We start from the raw sequence: 24,950 nt of genomic DNA on the forward strand, positions 1-24,950 counted from the left end.
ATAACCAAGCAGTTTGCTCCAAATCCCTCTATCGCTCTTTGGAGTTGCTTCTAGTGTCTGGTGGATGTGAATGGTACTCTACAAATGTTATACATTATACTGTGTACATGAAATACATTATTCTTCTCATTCAATTACATTAATAGCTATCAATAATTCCAATAAGTCACATGAGCAAGTTCTAAAGGTCTAACGCCACAAGATGCCTTTAACTATCCCCTTAAATAGCCCTGTTTTGACCATTTTAAATCTTTGCAACTAGATGTACCTTTTCCCTCGTATAGTTCATGTGTTACGACTGAACAGGCAGAAGTCTGGCAAGGGGGGCATGGGGCAATTAGCTACTAGGCTGCTCCAAAGATGCTGAAGATTTGAGGCAATTGTCTGAAGTGTGTTTGTATTTTTTACTTGCAAAGGCATAGTGAGTGTACGGTCTAATGCCAGTGTAAGAAAGTGTGCCCTTGACTCTTGCACAAGTACTTGCCAATCCAGGTTAAGGTTTGGCTCAGCTCCATTCTGGTTTTGGCCACTGATTTACTGCCTCACTCATCTCTTGCTTTGGGCAGCAAAGTTTGGTCACTGGCAACATTCAACATTTGTGTTAATAATCATGGAGTCACTATGTTGTACATAAAATAATGTATCCTGATCTACAGATTGTTGTTTAGATAAAGAAGATCTGTGTCCTTTGTAAAATGTATATATTTTAAAGTTCTAGACACTAAATAAACCCATGTATTGAGGAGTGTGGCATAACATTTTGAATATATCTGTAACAACATCCCATCAAAGGTATATACCCTGGAGAAATGTTTCTTCTTTTCTGTATTTTGTGCACAATTATCTTAATGTTTTCAGTCAGTTTTTGTAAAAAGAAAGATAAAGGATAATGTTTTAACCCCTTTACAACCTTTGACAAGCCAGGCATGTCACGCATCGCTCGTCATGGCATTAAACGAGCTCCGAAGAGCGGTCACAAGCGCCACTGCAAGAGATTTGGCCTCTCACAAGATGGCTGCACCCTTTAAAAAATAAACAAGTTTCCAAGAGGGTCTCTCCAGATCCTCCTGAGAACTTTGGTACTGCATTCAAACATGCAAGCTTTGTAGCTTTAATTTATGATTCTAGTAAAGTTTTATATTTGCCGGATGCCATAGGTTTTAGAGAAATGCTCAAACATGTTCAGGTAGTCTAATGGCTTAAACAATTTATTCTTGCATCACCCAACTGATTTCCTAATTGCTCGAGACTAGGCAGACAATGATTAAGAAAGTACAGTAATTATCATGGTTTTCAAAATATAAAGTATTTTTTATTGTGACGAGTGAGGCTCATAATGCAAAATGTTAGGCTACATATAGATGCTTCATATTGTTTAGTAAAATGATATGTGGAATAAGCAGCAACTTTCTTTACATTTGGAATAAGCAGCAACATACACATATATACAGGTTATGAAGTTAGGGGAGCATGAGAACAATTAGCCAATTTATTCTGTTTATTCAGAAAGCATACGACAGTCGTGAAATACATTGGATGAGCACATTCCAATGACTGCATGAAAAGTAGACCTGGTGTAGCTGCCTGTCAGAAGGATGGCAGCAGTGGCGGCCATGGATATATGAAACGAGTGCAAAACTAATCATTGTTCCCAATGACGTTAAAGTGGAATTGATTTGGAATATGCAGGAACCACATTTAAATCCAAATGACATATTGATGTCTCTAATATCTCCTGATACAAGATGCATCATTGGCTTTAGTATATCTCTGTTGCAACAAAAATCCACCTATCGCTCCTTATGCATCCTGTGGATATGAACCTCTTATCTTTGTAAGTTTGAGTGATGTTTCTCCCAAACTCTTGGCAGGTTTATTCTTGAAGCTTCCCTTCATTATTGTACATTTCATCCAAACACTGTAAAAAGAAACGATCCTCTTGGTTCATGCTTAACTATTTCTTTTATTAAATTCAGCACTATTATCCCTTTAAATTCCATCCTAAATCTCTTCATGGGATGATACACTTGAATGCTTTGCCTCTAAATAAGTTTGCATGTAGACACATGCTCTTTTTTCCTTTGACTTATACACAGTGCCCAGTCATAACATCCTAAATTGAGCAGGAGAAAAAAAAACATCACAGAAGATGAGATGGTGCCAGATACAGGATCCTAAAGGTACTGCTGTTATGTCCACACAGACAGGATTACCTATCAAAAACAACATAATTATGAGAGACCTAAACATAAAAACAGCTTGTGTTTGTATTCATATTTTGTAACTACCATTTTACTTTTTTTTTTGTTATGTATTTTTGGAGTTACATCACTAAAAAAGCATTTTTTTAAAACAAATTAGGATATTTTGCATTGTAACTAAACAAATACCTGCCTTGGGGTATTTTATAAGAGAGTTGGTAAAGGTTTGCATCAGAGAAGCTGGAAAAACAGAAATCGGAGTAAAAAGAAAGGAAGAGCAACTTCTAACACCAATGATCAGTTCACCAGGGCTCCAGAGAAAGGACAATATTACACATGAAAATATGGACAGTTTATAATAAGGGCAATGGGTTCTTAATTGACAATATTAAAAGTAGACTATATAAAATCAATTTTTAGCATTAAAAATCATGATACTCCCTACACCATACACCACCATTGGGATGATGTTTTAATGCGGAAGTCACAGTAGTGTTGTGCTGTATCAAGTTGTTCTTTGGCAAACTTTAGGAGAACACCAAAACTTAATTGAAGAGCAGTGTCTTACTCCATGGTGTCCTGCCATGGACTCCACGCCTATTCAGTGTTTTGTATATGGTAGACAGAGATGTTAACCAGTTTCCAATGATTCATTCATGAGTGAAGCTGTTACTCTAGGATTCTTTTATACCACATTGAGCATTCTACATTGTGCCCTTGGAGTCATCTTGGCTGGGCGCCCACTTCTAGGACGCTGTACGTCTCTATTTATAAATATTTTGTCGAACTGATGAATATGTAAACTCTCTGAAATTACTTTTTAACCCTTTCCAGTTTTATGCTGACGGTCTTCTGAGATTTATTTTTTGTGAGGAATGGTCCATATACAACAGATTTTCCTTGAGAATAGCAAACTCAAAATATTTTGAGTGTTTTTTTTTTTTATGTCAGAGTAGCTCTAAAACACACCTCCGATCCTGTTCCAAAGATTGGACTCCAGGTTTGCCATCTCCTGACTCCAATTAGCTTTTGTTGTATTGACCAATCCAATCATTAACCAATCCACACTGTGGATGTTTAAATGAAGTATTCAATATGGACAGGGGCAATACAATCATTGTGAAGGGGTGTGGCCAGCCATGGTCAAGGTGGGGCAAACGTAGGAGGAAGTGGTTAGAGAGTGGGCATGGCCAAACACAGCTCTGCTTTCCCAGAGCATCTTAGGTTTGAAGCTGATTGGGATGTCGTTCTTTAGTGTTCAAACGTATTCACCAGACTCACTATTTACACATAGCCCCATTTAGGGAAAGTAAGTTACATAAAACAGGTGTGGAAGATTGGTTAGCACATTCTTACGTCAAATTCACCTACTTTGTGCTTATAACATAAATATATATATATATATATAACTGAATTATTTAGAAGTCAATTTGCTTAGCTATACCAAGTACACGTGTGAATGTATGGTGGGATTATTTTGCTTTGCTTTTTTCCTACTATTGATTACGTGCAACTACTGAATATGAGAGGCTCACATGGTAAACCAAAGCAATCAAAATCAGACCCTAATGAGCTTCTCCTCCAAGGTCCTGTCTGAATGGGCCTTGAACAATGCATAATTCATGTGTGTAATCTCATTGATTTAACTATGCGCTAGGGTTTACCTTTGTGTATAGTGTATAGTGATATCAGGTATTTTAAATATTCAGATCCACTGCAAACTCTATTATTAGTGAATAGATCCCAGATACTATACAGAAATACATAACAGCACCAATCTTTCTCTGTCCATGCAAACATTTCTTCTTTTGTCAGGGTCCTGAGCCGAAACACCAGCTCTCCCCTACTATTTGCTGCCAAAATCACTTTATCAATTCTGTTTTTTGGATCCTATATACAGACAAACCTGATTTCAATACGTCACCCATATATAACAATTTCATATAGTCTGGAGAACTGCCAAACTCCCTTGAATATTGCATGCAAAACCAATTTTTAATAAAATAACCATAATATGAGGTAACTATTCATAAAAGTAATAACCTGTTTTATATATTAAAAAGAAAAACTAATTTTAAATAATAGCAAAAGAACCAAATGGGGCTATAAGATGGCGCAAGAATGATATCATCGTAGAAATGAAAAGGATTGCTTATTAATGGAAAAATCCCCCCTTATTGTAGTTAGTTTGGTGATCTGCAAAATACAAATTTCAAGTTTGTGTTTCATACAGAGATGCATGCCAGGTGTCCGCTGAACTGCATGTTTTACACTAGGAATATATAGGGTTAGAAGCCAATTTTTTTGGCACATCTTGTAATCAGTCTGAACGATGATGAATCCAACCCTTTAAAACATTTTGATATTCACAGGAAACAAGAACTCTTTATTCTTAACTTGATAAACTGTATTTATCTAAAAAGTTCCCAGAGTATTTAGCGGGGGAGTTTGACAATCGCATATTATACGTCATTCTTTAAATAGAATTTTTAAAAATAAAAATAGTCAGTATTTGTGCCATAATGTCTTTTGTAAGCCTTAACAAAGAGTTTCAGCAACTAATAAATCTATCATCATTCTCTCGGGTTATTGTGCAGCATATAATTTATATGGCGCAGACATTATTCACTGTCTGCTTTGTTCACTGAGGTGCTGCAAGTGCCCTGATCTTGGATATAGTATAACCTTTATCAGCCATCAGATGTAGTTTAATGCATATGATAGCTGAGTGTCCCTTTAAATTGCTGTTTTCCCTTATTGCAAATCAGCAGAATCTCCAACTATGCCTATGCCTCATTTCCTTGCCCCTTCTAGCTCCTAGGATTTCATGCTTGCTAAAGGGCTTTACATTTTACATTTACATTTATTACAGATATACCATTCAACAGCAAGTTTGCAAATACCCGAACACTTACGTAACAATTACTTACAGCACTTACAGGTTATATTTGTATATTTGTGGTATTTATAAAACATCTTTATCAGATACCTTAATTTGGGTCATTATTAAAAATGTATGAAAATGATTAACAACTGAGAAGACAAAATCTATGCTGTTTAATACTGAAGAAGCCCAATTGCGTTTCAGCAATTTTACTGCCAGTTCAACAGTTCAATGAAGTCTGGCATGACCATAACTGTGATATATAATGAAATACTGTAATTAGAATGAAATTAAAACTCGCTTAAGAGAAGAAATACTGGTGAGCAATCAAAAACTCGGTAGGGTGCATGGATAACAACACATAAGAACATTTAAGAAGATTGGTAGATCATGACGCGCTGCCCATCCCAAGTTTTATTGTATTTATTAAAGGGAAATCACAGAATTATGGACAAATAAAACCCTTATTTTTAATAGGAGAGCTTTCCTCCCACTGATAGGCTGAATAAAACAGTTAATCAGTACCAAGAGAAGGCGAACGCAGAGGGGAAATTATTATTTATTGTTTGTTATAGCGCCATCTGATTCCGCAGCGCTGTACAAAAAGAAAGACATAGTCATAATAATTAGTATATAACATAACAAGATGACATACAGAAACAATAGGTGCTAAGGGCCCTGTTTACATTCTGGAGGGAGTTAGGGTATATTATCCAATAGGTAAACGTGGCATTGTCAGCAACCACACTACATATGCAACTTCTCCTAATGGGACTCGGTCCCTTTAAATAAACATATTCACAATCCCACTTGACCTGTAGGCAAATTCATCTTAACAGCTCTGCTGGTGTTTTATTTTTAAGAAGAGTGACTCCAACCCTTGCTGGTCTACATCCTACCTTGGCTCCAATTTTGATATGTATATTGCAAATATGAACAAATACCCATTAGTCTCCTTTTTTGTGATTTGATGTATTTATTGCTATATCTTATCTCAAACAATGCGTTTTGTGTGATTACTTCATTCCGTGGAAAAACGTCTTGGCTAAGCTGTACAGACAAAAAGCATGAAATTAGCCTAGAAGAGTTTATGCAGCTGCCTCTTCACTAAACCCTATTGATGTGTAATATCAATGGTTGTTGTCACCACAAGTATTTACTGGAGCAGAATTGGTAGGTGTTTGCACTTGTTTATCTTAGTAATCTATAGCAAACATTTAGTCCAATGATAAATACATTAAATTAACAGGATTAACAGATAAAATAAATGTTAACCATGATAGTATGTGTATATATTATGAAATATGGTTGCACTTCATATACCCCCTTCTCTCTCTTCCTTTATTAAAACACGCTCACAGGGCCGGGCTGGTCATGATGGGCATACCTGGGAACTGTCCGGGTGAAGCACCGCTTCTCTGGGTCGCAGGAGCAGGGTCTTGACACGCCCCACTCCCCGCCCATTTTCCCTTTAATTGGGGGTTGTTTACGGCTGGCATCAGTGGGACCGCCCACGGACATCATCAGGACCGCCCACGGACATCAGTGTGTAGTCCTGGCCGCGGCCCAAGGAAAGGCTCTGGGTAGCTGGAGCTCAGAAGTTCCCAGGTATGATGATGGGATAACTATGGTACTTTAAGGCCAGCAGCCGTCTGATGGCATAAGCCCAGCCAACTGCTGGATATGCTATGGATATGCTCATGTAGCATGTGGCCAGCTATATGCAGCAGCTGGCAGCCCCCCATCTGCCTCTAGTGCGTGTGGCTCTGTTGGCTATCAGGCTAAATAATGCATAGACACCTAGAATTTGATGGTCGATAGCCATTTTTTTCTTCTAAAAAAACCTCCTTCGCTATTGCCTTATAACTATACCATGAATGTTGAAAGTCCATCTTTATATAAAATCCCTACTACATCTGGGAGACTTTTCCACTTATCTAGCTCACTCTCAATGAAATAATGAAATTTTAGACTCTTGTCCTAAAATTTCTCCTCATTTGAAATGCAATACTTGCTCCGAACCAGTTCTTCAGTGAGTTCTTGTATGATTCACGCACACTTTATGTCCCCCAATGCAGAATGTTGGTTGCAGTGTGAAATACCGAAGCTTCTGTCCCTTGTAACATTCCTTGTTATTTTCCGTGGTACGGAGGTACCAGTAAAGCATGTCCATAGCTGTTCAGTAAATTTGCCAGGGGGATTTTCATTCCTCAGTTCCTCTTTTACTGGTTTTCCATCATGTGAGGATTCAGCAGGTGTCCAAGGCTACAATTATATGTTATTGTTAAGCAGCAGCATTTCCCCTCCAGTTGACAGCATATAATGAAGCCATTGATTCTTCAAGTAACTCCCTAAGTTGTGAAACCCTCAAGGTGAGGATTAGATGGAGGTATTCCAAAATGTGCGGTCTATTGGAATTATCACTGCTATGTGTGACACTTCTAACTTTTTTTAGAACTACTACCCCAAGGGAGGAGAAATTAGAGACTCAGACCATGTCTTGTAAAGGCATTCCTCAAGGCTTGAATAGTGTAGACGGTCAGAAATAACTTACCGAGAGTGAATGATGATAACGTTTTAAAGTAGCTGCTGCAAATAAACCTCATGTTTCTTGATGCTAAAAGTGGTAACTGAACAGATCGGACTGTGATGAGGAAGCCTGAATAAAGAAACATTTTATGGTATTACTTCTGTTTCCTCTTTTCAGCATTGAATATGAAGTAATATAAATAGTTTAGTCTAATTCAGCACATTTGCCGCCAAGCCAAATATTAAGGCATCAGCTTGTAAACGTACGGCTCTGCGATTTTATATTTCAGTTTTATAGCATTATATTGTATTGTGCCTACTAAAATAGAATAACCATTTTTCCTTCCTCTTCTTTGTTTTTTGGGATGTTCTGAATAGGATGATTTGTAGTTGATAATAAAGAGCTAATCAGTTGTTCTCCGAGATTCATGCTTAGGGTTCTGTCTCCGCTTTCTAAGAATAAAAAGCAAACTCTAAATGCATTACAGTCCTTTCCAGATCTAGGTAACTGCTAAAATAAAGCATGGCATGGGTTGTTAGAGGAAAAAAAATGGTGTATCATTAACACATTTTTTATTTTTTTTTATTTTATGTTTTGAAATTGTTCAGTATATGCTCTTTATTTTTCCCTATAATAAAATATATATATATTTAACTTAATTGTCTAAGCACTGTCTTCTTTTAGTTCAAATTTTTAATTACTGCAAAATTGTTTTTTAGTGAAGTGTACATTTGTAGTCCTAATTATTTTCTGTAACAAGTTACTTGCGTAATGTTTTTTTTTTTTTTTAGAACAAATAGTTTTTGGATGAATATAATCAGTACAGATAGAACTTAAGTTCAACAACCCTTTGGCAAGTGCGTGGGTCTTAACTACTGTGCTATGCGAGACCCAGTAAGGAATAGATCACATAACATAACCTCCCACAAATGTCCTCATGTCAAATGTTTTCAACCTTGCAAATGTATGTATATGACACAAGGGATATGTAAACTCCTCTCAGGCATAAATCAACTAACTAAAAATGATGCCCTGGACTCCTCATCATTGACCCTGGGAAATTGACCATCCAAGAAATTAAACCAAAAAAAAAAGGTGCCCGACAGAAAAAACAATGTTGAAAAAACAATTTAGCTAATCCAGTATGGACCTAGTGGCAGAGAACTGTATTATAGCTGCTAGTTGCGTAGGAGGTGTGCGTATAAATTCCCATGCATCATCGTCCCCTAGGGTTTGGAGGATGCATTGTATTATTCTGTGCACCACATCATGACATCATACCCCAGCACTCCATCTCTGATGGAAGCGCTGTGCAAGGCAAGAGTTGTGCCAGCTTGTCACAGACCTCCTTAGTGCAAATGGGACCAAAACTGGGGGGGGGATTTCTGGGGAACCTGAATGCCCTGTCCATAGGGTGTCTTTCCCCTGGTAATGTCATAGAGTGGTTGTTGCCTTAGGGTTTTACCTAGCCGGCCAAAGCTAGAATACTCCACTGACTACAGTGCATATCAACATTGTGATTGGTGTTATGGAATATGATAACCTGATATTTGCCCTTTAATGAAATACTTTAGCCTCAGTTTATTTTGGGATTCTATTTCATTTCGATTGTGGAATAGTTTTTATCATCGGTTTTATATTGTCTAGACATTTTAGACATGTTAGTATATGAAAAGGTTGTTCGTTTTGCTTACATATCTTAGTCAATGTGTTTGATATGATATCAAATTACATTTTTTTTGTGATACTTAGACTATAACTGTGTGGCTGTATACTTTCAATAAAATATGAATTAAATGTTTGCTTTAATTTATTTTCCTGTTGCTAATGGTGCATTCTGAGCTATTTCAACAGATTTCAAGCAATACATGTGAAGATTCCTTTGTTTTTGTTTTTATAACAAATATTCACATTTTCAATAGATAATCCCCCACCCACCTATTTTTTGCTGTTACTATTGATCTGCAAATTATTCCTTTTCTCAAAATATCACCAACTATTAAGAGAATATGCATGGCTGAGCGTGTATATAGGCTGGGTATTTTGATACAAAAAAGATGTTTCGGGACCATTGTCCTGCACAGAAGACATCTAAAAGATTGAAACTGTCTGTAGGTGGAACATTCCGTCCATGGCACTCCCAAACTTATGCTGTGCCGAAAGTCTATGTCTAAAACAGTGGACATATACAAATGCAGGAGCCCATGTAGCCATGGGTAAGGAATCAAAAAGTGATGTACCTTGAATTTTTTGTTACTTTTGCTTTTGGCACACCATAACCACAAAGAACCATTTGTAACTCGTGATAAACAATGCTTGTTTTGTAATATTTATTTTTACATTCACATTATCATTGTTATCAGACCATATTATTGGTTCCATTATTTTCAAAAAGGGAAAACTTGAGACCTCTGGTTAATTGTTACTCTGCAAACATATCAGATGTCAGCATGTTTCACATTCCTATTGTAGTATCATATTGAATGTCAGTTTTTATGCATTGATGGTGTGAGAAAACTGACAGCCCTATTCATGCCCCCAAAACATATCAATGAGCTGTCAATGCTAGAGGACCTGAGTGAATGAGATTTGGTTTTTGGAATGAGATGGGTTTTAACCCACACAAAGCAAAATTGTTCAACCTGCATCCAAACGTTACGATAAGTAAATAAACAGATGCCTTCACACTACTCACACCCCAGAGAACCATAAGATCCTCAAAAACACATGTTTCAATGAATCCCTTTGCACATTACTGTTAAATTGTAAGATAGAATATATGTGTGTATGTATATACGGTACTGTATGCCCATGAACAATCTACTTCAATCAGCCCAAGTATATAACAAAAAAGCCAAAACACATACAACAGAACATCTTTACATTAAGTACATACAGTGTAGATAAACATTCGCATTAAAGTGTTTTGGGTTCTCCGACCTTGGTACTATCGTATTTTTCTTAGTACCGTAAATAGTTAAAAGGTTTACATCACATCCTAACTTATGACACAGTAAAGTATGTCTGATTTATATAATATCATGCACTGATAGCACTTTATCTAGAAAGTCAAACAAATAAAATATAAAAAAAACAAGGGTTTTAAGATAACTGTATGGTCCCTTTTTAGTTGTAGGGAAGCAATTTCCCTTACAGGTTGACATCTAAAGTATGTATTTATTAAACCAAGTGAGGGGAACTGAAGTTTTCTTATGCAGCGAGCAGGAACCTTGTGTCCTAGCAGCCGGATGCATGACAGTCGACGAGGGCGGTATTCTAAATAATAACACATGCATCCATCTGTTTAAACCGGGGGACGGGGACACAAGAATTGAACGAACATGTGTTTGTTTTGTTATGAAACGCATTAGCCAGGTGCAGAGCTACAAAACTTCAGTCTGTGATTTCAATGCAGAAACCTATGGACCAAAATGTTTGCATTTGCAAATTATATCTCCGAGTAAAATTACACCCACTCTTTGTTTCACAGGCCCTGTGGACTTATTCCCGTCTTTTAATAGGCATAGAGTTTGTATAAAAGCATTTGCGAGGATGTTTATGAGGCACATGTTGGCTACTATGTCTTAAATGTTATCCTGACTATACCTTTCATGTTGTTTCTTTTAAAGATGTAATTTCAAAAATGGGTTGTATTAGACACTACCGGGGTGGGTAATTGAGTTTCAAAGACACAAGCTTTACTTAAAATTATATAACTATGAAAATTGTACACATTATGAATTGTAAGCAGAGCAAAACAGTAAATGGTGCAATAAAACAATGTGCCAAATGCCACTGTGCATAAACACATCTCTCCATCACTGTGTTATAGTGGCGTGTGTGTATATGTACACATGTGCAAGTTCTTCTGCAAGTTTGATTATTTCCCTGTTGCCCACTGCGAGTATTGATCACCAATAAATAACCTGTAATGAGGTTATTAGGTTCATCAGAAAAAGGGGATCTTCAGTGCAACTGAAAACCTAGACTGCAAAGGTCGTTATATTATTAGGTCCCCTGAGGCAGGGAGTCTGCGGTTATCATGAGGCGAGTCTCGACAGTGTACAGAAAGGTGTCAGGTCTAAGTCATTTCTTCAAACAGTCAAGGTGCATTCCAGACTGAAGAGATGCAGCTTTGTGTAACCCCCCCCCTCTTTTTTTTGTAAGGTCTGGAAAGGGATAAAAGTACAGGGGCGTATGCTTGCCTTCCTCTGATAAGGAGGGGGGGGACACTCCAGGCGCTAATCTGCCCGTTCCTCCACTTCCTTTTACTACTTTTTTTTTAAGTTAAGAAAAGTGGTTACACACAAACAGCATATTATTTTTGCACTGCTGGTGGCTATAGAAACGGTTATAAAACAAACAAAAAAATAATAATTACATCTACTTAATGGACAGGAACTTAGTTTATAACCACAGCAAGGATTACACAAACACTATAATGGATTTATATTCCATTGTGGAATAGGAAGCAGATGTAAAATGTAAGATATATACTTTAATTGGGGGATTCTACAGCCACTTTGATCTAGAGTAGGCATTAACAGGCTTTTTTTTATTTCTAGAAGAAAAAAAATGTGCTTGCATAACTTAGACTTCAAATTCCAGGAACATTTGTAGGACTGGTCCAGCTCTAAATATTTGACCACTTGACCTGTGTTTCATTTTTATTTTCTATGTATGGGATCTCTGTAGGAAATCCAGCTCTTCCTGGGGGACATTTAAATTATCCATTGATCACTCAACTTTTTAAGATCGCTGGGTTGGTAATTTTCTAGGACAACTTGTCAGACCACCAGCTTGTTAGCCCCCGAAACAACATTTTGCCCTTCCTGTATTCTAGAGATGTCCAGTTTGAATAAATATTTAACACATTGTTGATTTGGTGATAGGGCAGTTGTATGCCATGTGGAATCAATCCTATTAGCTTTGAACATGTAAGTCTTTTAGTAAGGGTTTTAACCCCTTAAGGACAATGGACGGTCCCTAAACTCATTGAAAAGAATGCATTTTGAGACCGTACATGTATGGGGCTTTGTCATTAAGGGGTTTAACAATATCCTAGTATTCTCTATTTTGAGTTGTAACTTTGTGATTTAAGTAGTTTTTTCTAAAGAAAATGTTAAAATTGGTGCAGGGAAGTGGTAATTAAAATTAAGTCACTCCACTTTTTAAATGTGCTGATCCCTGTATTGTTTACCCAGATTAGGCTGTCAGTTTGATGTGCACTGAAAATATTTGTGGTAAGTGATGAGTATCAAAGGTGAAGAATTTAAGAGTCTACTAACACAAATCTAAACTGTTTTTCATTCAGTCAAGACCTTATTAACATTCTGTTTTTAGATGATTTCAGAGCTGCCGAGGATACCACATTGATTCAGATTTCTTTTTTAGAATTCGATTGCTAGAAAAAGGCATTATAGGCACTGTTGCATTTTAAAAGTGATTTTTTATCAAAAGTCCACAATCCACTTTTCACAGCATAGTGTTCATTTCTTTCACTTCATCTTTATTTGCTTTAATGTGTATTAAAGGGATAGTGAAAGGGGAACAAGCACCTGCAATCTGTTACAAATTCTATTATAGAGCATGGTGCGATCAGGCAAGGAACTAAAGACAGGCTTGGATATCTGGTTGATGAAATATCCAGGGCCAGACTGGCTCGCCACTGCAGCGTTCAAGTCAGGATACGTAGATGGTTTGATTAACTGCAGCCAAGTTGCCTTGACATGACTGATTAGAACATGAGTTAACTTTACAAAACCTCTTCTCTCATTGAATGACCATGAATTTGTGTGGAAATAGATCTCCTATTAAAAAACAGAATAAAATATGCTCTATGCATAGGTAATAATTGCACTACTAGGTAAAATACACACAAATGTACACATGCTAAATTTAGGACTAAGGTTTCGCACAGGTATTATCCACTCTTATAACATACAAATCTGAGTTATATCAGTTCAACTTTATAGGTAAAGAAAACAAAATATCCTTTGGGGTCTCTATTTAGTATACATATGTTTTGAGCTGATTGCCAAGTTGAACTCCTTGGTATGTTTTAGATGTATTGTATTAGAAGCATAACAACTTATGTGTTCACAGAAAGTCAGCTCCAGTCATATTGGCAGTCAACCTGACTCCTAGTAATTGAAGTTGACTCTGGAATATACCTCAATAGCGTTCTATATCTCTTTACCTGTTCATCAATACAAGGCAATGTGAGACTCAAACTCAACAACATCTCTGGTTTTACTGAACAGTTAAGGTTCAAGTTTGGTCTATATGATAGACAGCTAAGAAATAATCCATACATGTGCTAAAGGACGGGGTTGCCTTATTAGCCATAATTCTGGGCTTACATCAGTATTTTGGTGTTTAGTACTGATAATATTTATATATAAGCAAAATGCTTTTCCACAAGAAGGTGATCCTATTTCCAGTGTCTTGTTATATTTGTGCATATGCTTTAAAATGTACAACAGATTTGGCCTTTTCATAGTCCACTCGTAATTGTTTTTTGCATGGGTTTGTAAACTGATTACATTTCTAATAGAGCAGACATATCATGACCCTTACAGAAACAAAAAACACTATTTTTAAATGTGTATCGCTTTAAATATACGCTGTTTCTCATATTTAAGGGAAATGGTCAGTAACCAGCTCAGAAAGTAGGAAGCAGACAAAAATTCCAACTGGAACGGTTATGGTCCCTCAGCCACAGATGCTTGTCTTTCTCCTGCTGCTTCTCCTTTTGTCAGTTATATAACATTTATTGACGGGGAGATCTAGAGACCATTCACTGCTTAGTTAGAAAGGTATATCTCTTGATCCTATGATATATTTTTTCTGCATTTGGTAGTATAGCTAGAACTGTCAGGGGGTGCCGAGTCCTTGGAAATTTAGCCTTTGCTCCTTCTGTGCTGTCTCTAGCGTCACTACTATTTTATTTGTATTGCAAAAAACATTAATGTGCACAGGGAAATTAATTGCTTTCACCACTACCATTCTATGGTAAATATTTTACTACGAAAGCAAATCCTTTATTTTTACCCCTGTTGTAATTTTTGAATGCTTGTAGACATATGAACCAATGTGCATTCCATTATAGTTAACGTCAATTAAAGTAAGCCTGAATTGTCCAATAAGAAACACATGTAAATGCTGTCTGATGTGTTTTGTGGTGTTTTTTTGTTGTAAACAAATACCCGCCTTACGCCTTTTCTCCTCCAGGCCCTAATCATGACACATTCCATCTTCCCTGTTTTCATTAGAGAAAGCTAATTAAGAACTATATTCTTAACTTAATAAACAAAAAGCTTCTTTTACGGGTGGGGGGTAATTTTATCCCCCATGCCAGTAAGAGTGCTGCCTTTTAAATAAAGTAACCTAAAAAAGAAAACCAGAGGCTTATCACAATAACTGTACCCTCATGTGCTTTACTACTGCCACCTAGTGGCCATGCCAACACACTGTTGTCATTGAGCACCACAAGAAATAGTTTTGCTACCAAAGGCAGTCTGTGCCAATATAGTCTAGCTGTTTAAGAAATATCAATCACAAATGGACAGAATGACATAGAATTAAACCAGGTTTATTTTTCCCTGGCTCTGCTTTTTAGGTTAATAATCATCCAAACATTTAACCTTAATTAAAACAGTTGAAAAAATGGCAAACATGACAGCCAGCATTTATTCAGGAGACTCAGGGGGGGCTGCCACATTGGTGCATCTGAAAACCTGCCATGCATGTTTCTGAATTGCCATATTTGTGTTCTTTTTTTTAGTCCTGTGCTTGCAGATTTTTATCAGGCATATGCTTAAAACAATTACTAATTCGTCCACTAGAAGGCACTGTAGCATGCTGTCATAAGCAGTTCTGCAGTGAAAAATGAGAACTATTAAAACAGTTGCATAGGCTTTAAGCATTTAAATTCTGTATGGTATCTAAAATTAAACCTTTGGCTTGCTTTGATTCTTCTTTCATCAAAATTTCCCTTGTGAAGCCATTAATTATTGCTTAATAGTTCATATAATTATTAAAATTATAATGGGTTGAATATACACCTGAAAAGGTTATAAGATATATGTATGTTTGCGATTAGCTGTAAAATATACTTGTTTTGCCAACTTAGTTGCTATGTGTAAAGGACATACATGTGGTGTTATCCAAGAGGTAAGACAATTGCAGTTCCATCTTGTTCACTTTACACCATAAAGGGCCAACATCTATGAGCTTATACTGTAAGGAGGTTTTGCATGGTCTAGTAACATATTTAGGTAACTTAAAGTATGACTCAAATACAGAAATCACCTCTCTGATTGAACTATGCATACTTGCACAGAAACTTGTCAGAGATGACCCTGTATAATGCATATTGAATTCAAAGGAATTGAAGCTACATCTCGCTTAACAACTCATCTGCCAACTCCTGCTAAACTAAATTAAATAAACTCCAAAGACTGAAGCAGATTTTTTTGTACAAGAAGGGTAGGCTGGGAGGAACAAATATGGACTAAGGTTTTCAGTCATTGGAACTGATGTTTTAAGATTGTCAGTTACTGTTTGCAGCAGGCAAGGATATTTGCATCCAGTATATGGGCATGTGGTAGCGTCCCCCCTTTTATTTCATACAATTAGCAGTCCAGTCAAAAAAGTGAATGTGGAATTGGCGAGGCATGCACTGGACAACCTATTGTTTTCAAAGGTTCATTTGGATTTATTTTAGGTTATTTTAAAACTTTTATATGTTTCTGAGTTCTCTCTGGCCCTTAGTAGCTCAATGTCCTAGACAGCCACCTGTATGGTAGGGCCATCGGTGTCTTTGCTTGCAGTTCATTCAGCAAAGTCTAGATTTCATTGTTATGTCCTACATTCCCACTATAAATATTGGTTGTGTGTAGGAGAATGTACAAGTTGGCTTGAGAAAAACTCTGTTGGGTTGAAACGTCGCCACTCATGTGGAAATAAAACTGCACTGTTTTACTCACATTGCTGAGCACTTAGTGATTCTTTACTACATTTGAGGGTGTTGGGTGGAACCTTGCTCATGCAATTAAGGTGCTGTCTGACCGTCTCCTAAATGTCACCCTACTTACCTTGAATATCTTCTGGGCTGTAAATCTAATTTTTGGCATTTTTTAATTGAAAAATACATTCATAGATCATTAGATAAATGTACAACAAATCCCAGCATGTCCTCTTCTGAAGATCAGAAACCAAAACAGGCAGGCACCTAATCTGTTTTATACATTTATGGTGTTATGGGTGACCTGGAACATGGTATACTTTCACTGCCACTCAGTTAACCACTAGAAGGGTTCATAACATGGGAATATAACAAATACAAGTTCCACTGACTTCTAATGGCTCATTTGTTTTATATGAGAAGCATCATTTGTGTAGGAACTACAACATTATTGGAAGGGGTATTCAAAATATCTTTACCTCATCACTTAGTCTGCATAACTCGGTTCCATAACACTTAATGTGTCTGTAATATTTTCATTGGAGTAATCTGGAAGGCACCAATCATCTTTGCACCCCTCCAATTGATGGCTGTAATGGGAGCTGTCATTGTGGTCTTCCTCTTGCTAATACCTGGTTTCAAGATGGGTAGTCAGTCTGGTCTTGAAAATATGCTCCTCTGGGAAAAATCTCCATACCACCAAACACGCAGCAGAGTACACCAGTCCAGAAGCAGAGAAAACACACACTTTAATAGAATGAAAAGGACATTAAGATGGATAATCATTCTAATTGTGGCGGGAAAGAGTGAAACCCTAGAGACCAATGGCACTAAGGGAGATACTATGCAGAGTGACCACTAGCCCTCTAACTTGTAATTAGATACTCTGCAGGAGTGTACACATACAGCTTAATTAACCCCTTAGGTCCTGTGACTGCCTCATGCTTTGATACATCACCCCCTCCTTTCCAGTACATCTGGGAACTGACATGGTAACATGCCCTTTAGTTGGACAGATTATTAGCAAACTTTTAGTTTAGTTTAGTGGGAGTAGTCCCTTGTTCATGCTCATGTAAGGACCACTGGATTGCAGTACAAGCTTTACCAGCACCCAGATCTCCTTCTGGACCCATATTAATGAAACACAGTCTATGTGCAAGAGCTTTTTCCATCGTACACCCATGACCTTGTACGTGTCTTGGAAATTGTGGCTCATTGACGACACATACTTAAGAACGGGGCTCTTATACCTCACATTCATGTGAACCTTCCTGATGTTCAAGATAAGGCTCAAGTGTCCCATTTTTATTTGTCTCCTTCTGCAGATGTAAATTTATCTTTCAGAATCCTGTGCATCTTTCTGACTCAGGAACGAATCCCTGGTCTACCGCTGAGAATGGTGCTCTTTTGCCTTTTATCCCTGAACCTCTGGCTGAGGTTGGGGAAGGGACACTGATGCATTGCATCCCTGAATTTGTGGCTGTAACTGAAAGGGGTTCTGTTACCTCAGGTTGCTGCACCTCGGGTTGCTGCTGGGGATGGGGTACTGGCACCTCATACCGCTACACCTCTGACTTCTGCTGGGGATTGCGCTCTTAGGTCCTGTGGCTGCCTCATGCTTTGCTACAACGGTGTGGTCTTTACTAGCTCTTAAATGGACAAATGTGCTTCTAAATATCAGGGTGGGTCAAACAGTTTTCCTCAGTTTTGTAAGTTATGTTTAGGTAAATTAGTTTTTTTCTTAGATTATTGCTGTAGACTCCCAGATCAAGGATGGTAGAAAAACCCGCCCATTCAGAAAGTCTAGTAATATGTTGACCCAAAATCCCTTCCAGCACATCCATTTGCAAAGCACAAACTGGCCAGGTCTACCCAGTGCACATTAAGGTCACTAAAATAGAAGTTTAAAGCCAATTAAGGGAGTACAGGAAAGATGCAAAAAGGTCCCTTATGCATGACTCCATTCTGAAAACAATAAAAAAGTTGTTTCTTTTGATACCTCTCGCTTCTTGGAAGGCCAGCTGGAGTCACCCCGAGCCAATGAACAGCTCTGGTGCAAAGTGATTTTCTCACTCTGTTTCTGATGGTAAAATAGTTTCTTGTAATTTTAAAACCTCTGACTGCAAATGAAAACTAGCTTTGGCTTCTTTGAAATAAGTCGGATTTATTTTTAAAGCTTAGTGGCACCTAAAATCACTGCAGCCCAGGGGCATTTTCCTCCCTGCACCCCTGCCAGCCCTCTACTGGAAGCCTGATAATCCTAGACAATAGCTACAAACAGTAGTACCATATTCAGAACAAAGCTCCATTTACTTTTACCTCACCCTGCTATGTTGAGCTAATTTTTGCGGTTCTTGACTGTTGTAATTCTTCCACTTTTTCTTCAGTAGGAAGTACTCCTGAAGTAGGAAGTTCTGATTTCTGTCAACATAGCTATTTAGCAAGTCCTATTTTTTGTTTTTAAATTAACTGTGATTTAGATTGTTGCATGACAATTTTTGTATGACAGGATGGATTAAATAACATATATCCATTTTGTGATGCAAGTGAAATCTGTCCACTTTTATAAGGCAAACGCTTCGTATATATCATTCATATCTGCAGGTCTCCAGGTCATCTCTCTCGTTCTACGGGCAGGCAGAGCAGTATTTAGCTGTGTCCACTCCCCATCCATTTTCCCTCAAGAATGACTGGGGCTAAGACTGTCCCACGTGCAGCACCCACCACCATGCCGGGTCTCCGGGTCACCACTGGAAAAAGTGGCGTTCTAACACATCCCAATCCCCACCCATTTAAACAGCGTCATGTCCCACGACGTCTGTGGGATTGCCTGCAAGGGGGGCTCCGGGTACCCGGAGCAATAAAGTTCCCAGGTATGCCCACCACCTATGAATACACTCCCCCAGAAGAGGTCAGGATACATGCACTTGATGCATCACTGTTGTGAATTGCTTAGATCCCCGTTTATGTATTACTTACAAATAAATGTATCTAGGCCATTTCGACCTTGTGATAATAGTATTAAAATTACCAGAGTGGCTCTGTGCCTCAAAAACAAGATGCTACTAACTGCAGTTAAGAGCCATTTAGCCTACTGTCTTGATCTACATCTACTGTGTTGATTCTTTTAATCTGCCACATGCCTATCCCATCCATATGTAAAGTTTCTCTCTCTCTCTCTTTGTCAACCTCTACCATTCTACTTAAAGATGGTTTTACTTATCTACTGCCCTCTCAGTGAAGTAATGTGTCCTTAATTACAAGATTTCACAGACCTGTACAATTGGTACATATATTTTGGCATACTGAAACACAAACATCAGAATCCTGGGTTTGACCTGCTTTGACAGAAGGAGGAGTAGGATGGGTCTGGTTTTCCCTCCCCTACAATAGTTCTTCCTTGTGGCATGTGTGCATTTGTGTATCTGTGGAGGGCGAGATGACTACGCTCCTGCACAAGTTTCAGCTTTGAATTCCATTGTCCTGAAAATGTGTCCCTTTTTTAGTCTTGATTTATATTCCTATATTATTTTGTTGCTCGGCACAACCATTCGTGCCATGGAGTAGAATAACTAATCAGGAAATCTGGTAGAGCCAGTACAGCTGGCCTCCAGGGGTCTTCGGACTTTTCATAGAGCTTCATGCTTCCAGTGTGTAGAGCTGTGGAGGAACCTGATGTCAAATGCAGTACCTTCCTGCTGCAGGGCCCTGTGCTACACACCAGGCCCATGGCAAGCACAAAAAGTAAGCACAAAGGGTTATGCAAGGGATGGGGTGATGGGGACAGGGATGTACAGTATATGGCACAGGAGGATTAGACACATGGTGGACTTGGCACAGGAGTATGAACAGTGGAAAGAGAGGGGGCAGAGGTGTATAGACACTGGATTGAGGAAGGCAGAGGGGAATAGACATGGGAATGGAGGCAGATGAGAAGTGGATACTGAAGCACAAATGGAGGTGGAAGGGTGTGGACACGGAACTGGAGAGGGGGGTTGGCTCGGAAGGAATGGGTAGAGCGGTATGGACAGTAGGACAGAAGGCAGCAGAAGGGGTATGAACAAGTTATCTCATAGAACACGGGTGGTGACGGATATATTTGTCTGGGCCTCAAAATTTCTAATGGTGGCCCTGGGTAAAAAAACTGGAGAGGGACATCCCTTTACTATGGATTCTATTGAACCTGAAAATTAATGTAGAGTAAATGTCACTCTATTAATTTTTTGTGAAAATCTGTCAACAAATCTTGGCTTCTGAGATTTGTGTAGCCCTGAACGAGAGGATGTGGGCACATTGTCCATAACGCTAAAGTTTCCCATTACGCTCGATAACTTTGCAAATGTAAATTGTAATGATTTTGCCACTATGCCAGCTCCTTATCCTAAGGCAACAGCTACCAAGAGTGTAACACATTAAGGACATATGGTTTCCTAAACACTGGATTAATTGCAGGTTCTATTAGTTAAGTAACAGTTTCTCAAAGACGTTTGTGTTTTTCATTCATAACTTCAAAAACCCTTTTTTTTATGTGGGTGGAAACGAGGCAGGGCTGCCAGATCCCTCACCTCACCACTGAGCTGAGAGGATAAAAGGAAAAAGGATAACATTAAATCCCCAAAAAACTATCGCACAGAGTGGATAAATGCCTGCACTGCCGTCTACCCAGGACCTCTGCTTTCTCTCTCTAAATTTCTTGTGTAAGTATTTTTTCCACCTGGACATTTAAGCCCTTGTCCCCAGCGATCTTCTTCATTAAAGTCTGGCATGTCGTAGGTATTCAGGAGAATTTTCACAAGTACAGGTAGAAGAAGGGAAGTATCTGTGTAAATGTATTGATGGGGCAGTGGCATTTACCGATGAGGGGTGTATCTTCTTGGTAATTAAACTTCTCAGAGGACATCTTTAACCCGGGAAGCCAATGGAGAAGATATACTGCAGGTGCGCAATAACAGTTGTTTTTTAACAGGGAAGTCTGGTAATTCTTCATAACCAATGATATTTATATTTGTGACAAATGCTTTATCTGGTGAAACTATGAAACTATACTTAGTTGTAGAAAGTGCTTTGCTCTGAAACTAGTCAATAAACATTAAGAGATACACGTGGGAATTTATCACTAACCCTGTTACCTGATAAAGATCAATTATTTCAGGAGAACCAGAATAAGGACTTTAAATGTAAAACAGATTTATTCTCACTAATCACTTGAAAAGGAAACTAAGCGTTTATCTTGAGTCTGTTTAATTAGATCACATAGGCTTGTTTCGAAAATAAGCGTTTCTATGGATACTCTGAAGTGTTAATGATTAACTTGTGCTAACCTGTGAGCAGTGAAACTTAATGATTTCCCTCGAAATGTAGGAGTCATTTTTTGTATTCTAAAGCACATTGAGGTTATATATAAAAAGTCATTCTAGGGCAAAGTTTTAAAAGTAGAATAAAAAAAAAATGTTCCTGCTGATTGGACAATTCTGTTGGTTGCTATGGCGATAAGAGCACTATTCAAGTGTTGCTCCACTATCTCCTTTTCATATGTAACCTCCTCATTGTGCAATGCTAGGCTAAATTAGCAGCAGTTCACAAGACTATTACATAGAATGATCCGATTTTGAGTGACAAATTATGGTTTGACATAAAATAAAAAGCATTAAAATGAACATGTGTTGCATAGACATGAATCATATTATTTTGCACTTTTGGTGTTGTGAAAGTGTGTTTAAACTCCACTATTTATTCTTAAGTTTGCTGCAGTTTAATAGATTTATATGAAACGGTATTTGGTTGCAGCTCATAAATTGGCTGAGAGATGAGAGAGACTACTGAAATGGAAGAGAGCTGGTATTCAGGGTAATAGACAGAAATCATCCCGTGTCGCTCTCCTTCTATGGTGATTTTCCTGCAATCCTAGTTTTCCAGCGAAGCTAAGACGTTTAACCCAGAGGCATAAGGGAGGGTGGTTCATACAAGCATGGAGCATAGCTTCCTGCACACACCCAGTCCTAGGCAGAGACTCACGTCGGCTGGCAACAAGCAGATGCTCTGCTTCAACTGTAATTCTTAGAAGAACGCTGTCTACCCCCTTTCCTATGTTAACAAACAACTATTCTAGTAATGAGGTAGCACATATTAGGAATCAAGAACTGTCGTATCTTAAGTCTATTTGCAGGTCTCTACCTGGACTGGCCATAGGGTATATAGGGAAAATGCTTGCTGGGCCACAAGGCCAAGGTCTATTATTTCATTCTATCTTTTATGACCCTGTTGGGCCTTGTCTTGTCTTAGAATCCTTAAAGTGCACTGTAAACTTTGTGAGTTCTGGATACACAGCGGGCTTTTAGGCATGCCCCGAATTACATTTGTTTTAGTTTTCTGTGTTGTAATTTGAAACCACAATGTGGAACCTGCTGAATCAAAAACATTGTTTATGAACTATTAAGACAGGCTTTATGCAATAAAAGGATGGCTGTAAAAACATTGTCCCAAGCAGCTGCCCCATAGCTGTCCCATATTTGGCAAAAAAAACCTCCCAATTCTTGGCTTCCTATCTTTTTCCTGCATTTGTTCCAGATTTTACAATTGTTTTTCACTTAATTGAAGCTATGTTGTATCCTGTAAGATCATGAAATAACTTTAATATAGTGTTCCATTTTTCTGATTGATAGCTATTCTTTCACATCATCGCTTTCTGAACAATATTTTCCGTTACTTTTTCTCTGGAGTCTGGACACCTGGTGATGCACTGTGCCATTGCTAGCCAGTAGCAAAGTATCCTTGTAATGAATTCTATCGCCAGGTATTCACATAATAGGATTTTATATAATTTAATCTAGATAAGGGCAGGAAAAAATATTGTTCTCCCGCCATAGTTTCTGCCAATGTGCATGTGAGAAACACATGCAGTGTGATGTCAGTAGGCAGAAATTGCCTGTTTCTGCCCACTTTTGCACTCGTCAACGCTTTGCAGGGAGCTAGTGGGAAAGCAGGTGCCAAGGGGAATGCACTTTTTGATATTTCACACAGTTCCTCCTATAGTTAACTGCGCATTATGCAGGGTTAATCTAGCTCTTTTTGAAAGAGAAGCTTGGTGGTATAGCCCATTAGAATGTATAGTCAAGTTTGGTGAATAAAACGCAACTCTCCCCCAAACTTTTCTGCAGATACACAGATGGATACACAGACCATCTATAATGTATAGTTCAATCAGTGAGATTTCTTTGCTCTCCTCGGCCTTTGAATTATACAGTGCCAGTTCAGCCATTGTTGCTGAGTAAACCTGCTAGTTTTGGCCCTTCATAATACAAAGTGAAGTGAGCAACAATTGGGAATTCTCTTGTCAACACTCCATGTAGTGAATAGGTGAAAGTTTCCGAGTGTATTGTGTGCTGTTGGCCTTGTTGTACAGAGCTTACTCATACCGTAAAATGCTATTTTATGATATGTTCCTCTTTCCAAATCCATAGATCACACGTTATTCTCGGTTAACATCGTGTGCCTCTGGTTCATGGATCACACATTATTCTCGGTTAACATCGTGTGCCTCTGGTTCATGGATCACACATTATTCTCGGTTAACATCGTGTGCCTTTGGTTCATGGATCACACTTTATTCTCGGTTAACAACGTGTGCCTCTGGTTCATGGATCACACATTATTCTCGGTTAACATCATGTGCCTTTGCTTCATGGATCACACATTATTCTCGGTTAACATCGTGTGCCTCTGGTTCATGGATGTAATAAGACAAAGTACCTTGCAAACAACCACACAAAAAGTATAGCAGTACAATTGTACAAAAAAAGTAATTTGTGTTATTTATATGTTTTAAATGGCTGATTATCTGTCAGAAAACTGTTTTAATGGTTTTTGTCTCCCACTCTTCTGGAAATGCAAAGTTCAGCCTAGTGCCCTAAAGCAACCCTCCCTGTCACTCTTTGATGTAGTTTATTATAATTTACAGCTAGTGGGTGCAGAATTTGCAAGAGTTTTATCAGAATACAGTATGTCTTGCAGGTAAGAGGGCTGTGCTTACTGTGGCTAGACGCGTGGGTAGCTAGAACCCTGTAATGCACACCTGGGATTTACCTGATACCCTGGGGATGTCCTCGCTAGACCACAATTTCCTGCTTTGTCTCTAAATTAATATAAGCAAACCACTGTTTGAAAAGGATGTGCATCATCATCATCATCATCATCGATCTTTTGTTTGCCAGCAAATGTCAGTTACTGATAATTATTGCTTTAGAGTGTAAAATCATCTATAAAGAAAGCTATTGATATGTTTTATCGTTAAATAATGTGTATCATTAACATTTTATTTAGAACACAAGGATTTTATATCTAATAACTGTAAGACTGTAATTTTTTTTA

The 24,950-nt window shown here is 38.1% G+C and overlaps 1 protein-coding gene across 3 annotated transcripts in view; it reads left to right on the forward strand.

Annotated features, from left to right (window-relative positions):
* Positions 1-24,950, forward strand: part of EDAR (ectodysplasin A receptor) — a 58,722-nt gene that overhangs the window by 9,965 nt on the left and 23,807 nt on the right. For 2 of the 3 annotated variants that reach the window (XM_053455075.1, XM_053455076.1), the window contains exon 1: positions 21,206-21,280. The exons of the other annotated variant lie outside the window; for it this stretch is intronic. In XM_053455075.1, coding sequence (XP_053311050.1) covers positions 21,226-21,280 — 55 coding nt within the window. In that variant the 5' untranslated portion in view covers positions 21,206-21,225. Of the gene's footprint in view, positions 1-21,205; positions 21,281-24,950 lie in introns of those variants that run through there. 3 annotated transcript variants of the gene reach the window in all.

Source organism: Spea bombifrons, chromosome 2, assembly GCF_027358695.1.
Source record: "Spea bombifrons isolate aSpeBom1 chromosome 2, aSpeBom1.2.pri, whole genome shotgun sequence".
NCBI classification, from domain to species: domain Eukaryota; kingdom Metazoa; phylum Chordata; class Amphibia; order Anura; family Pelobatidae; genus Spea; species Spea bombifrons.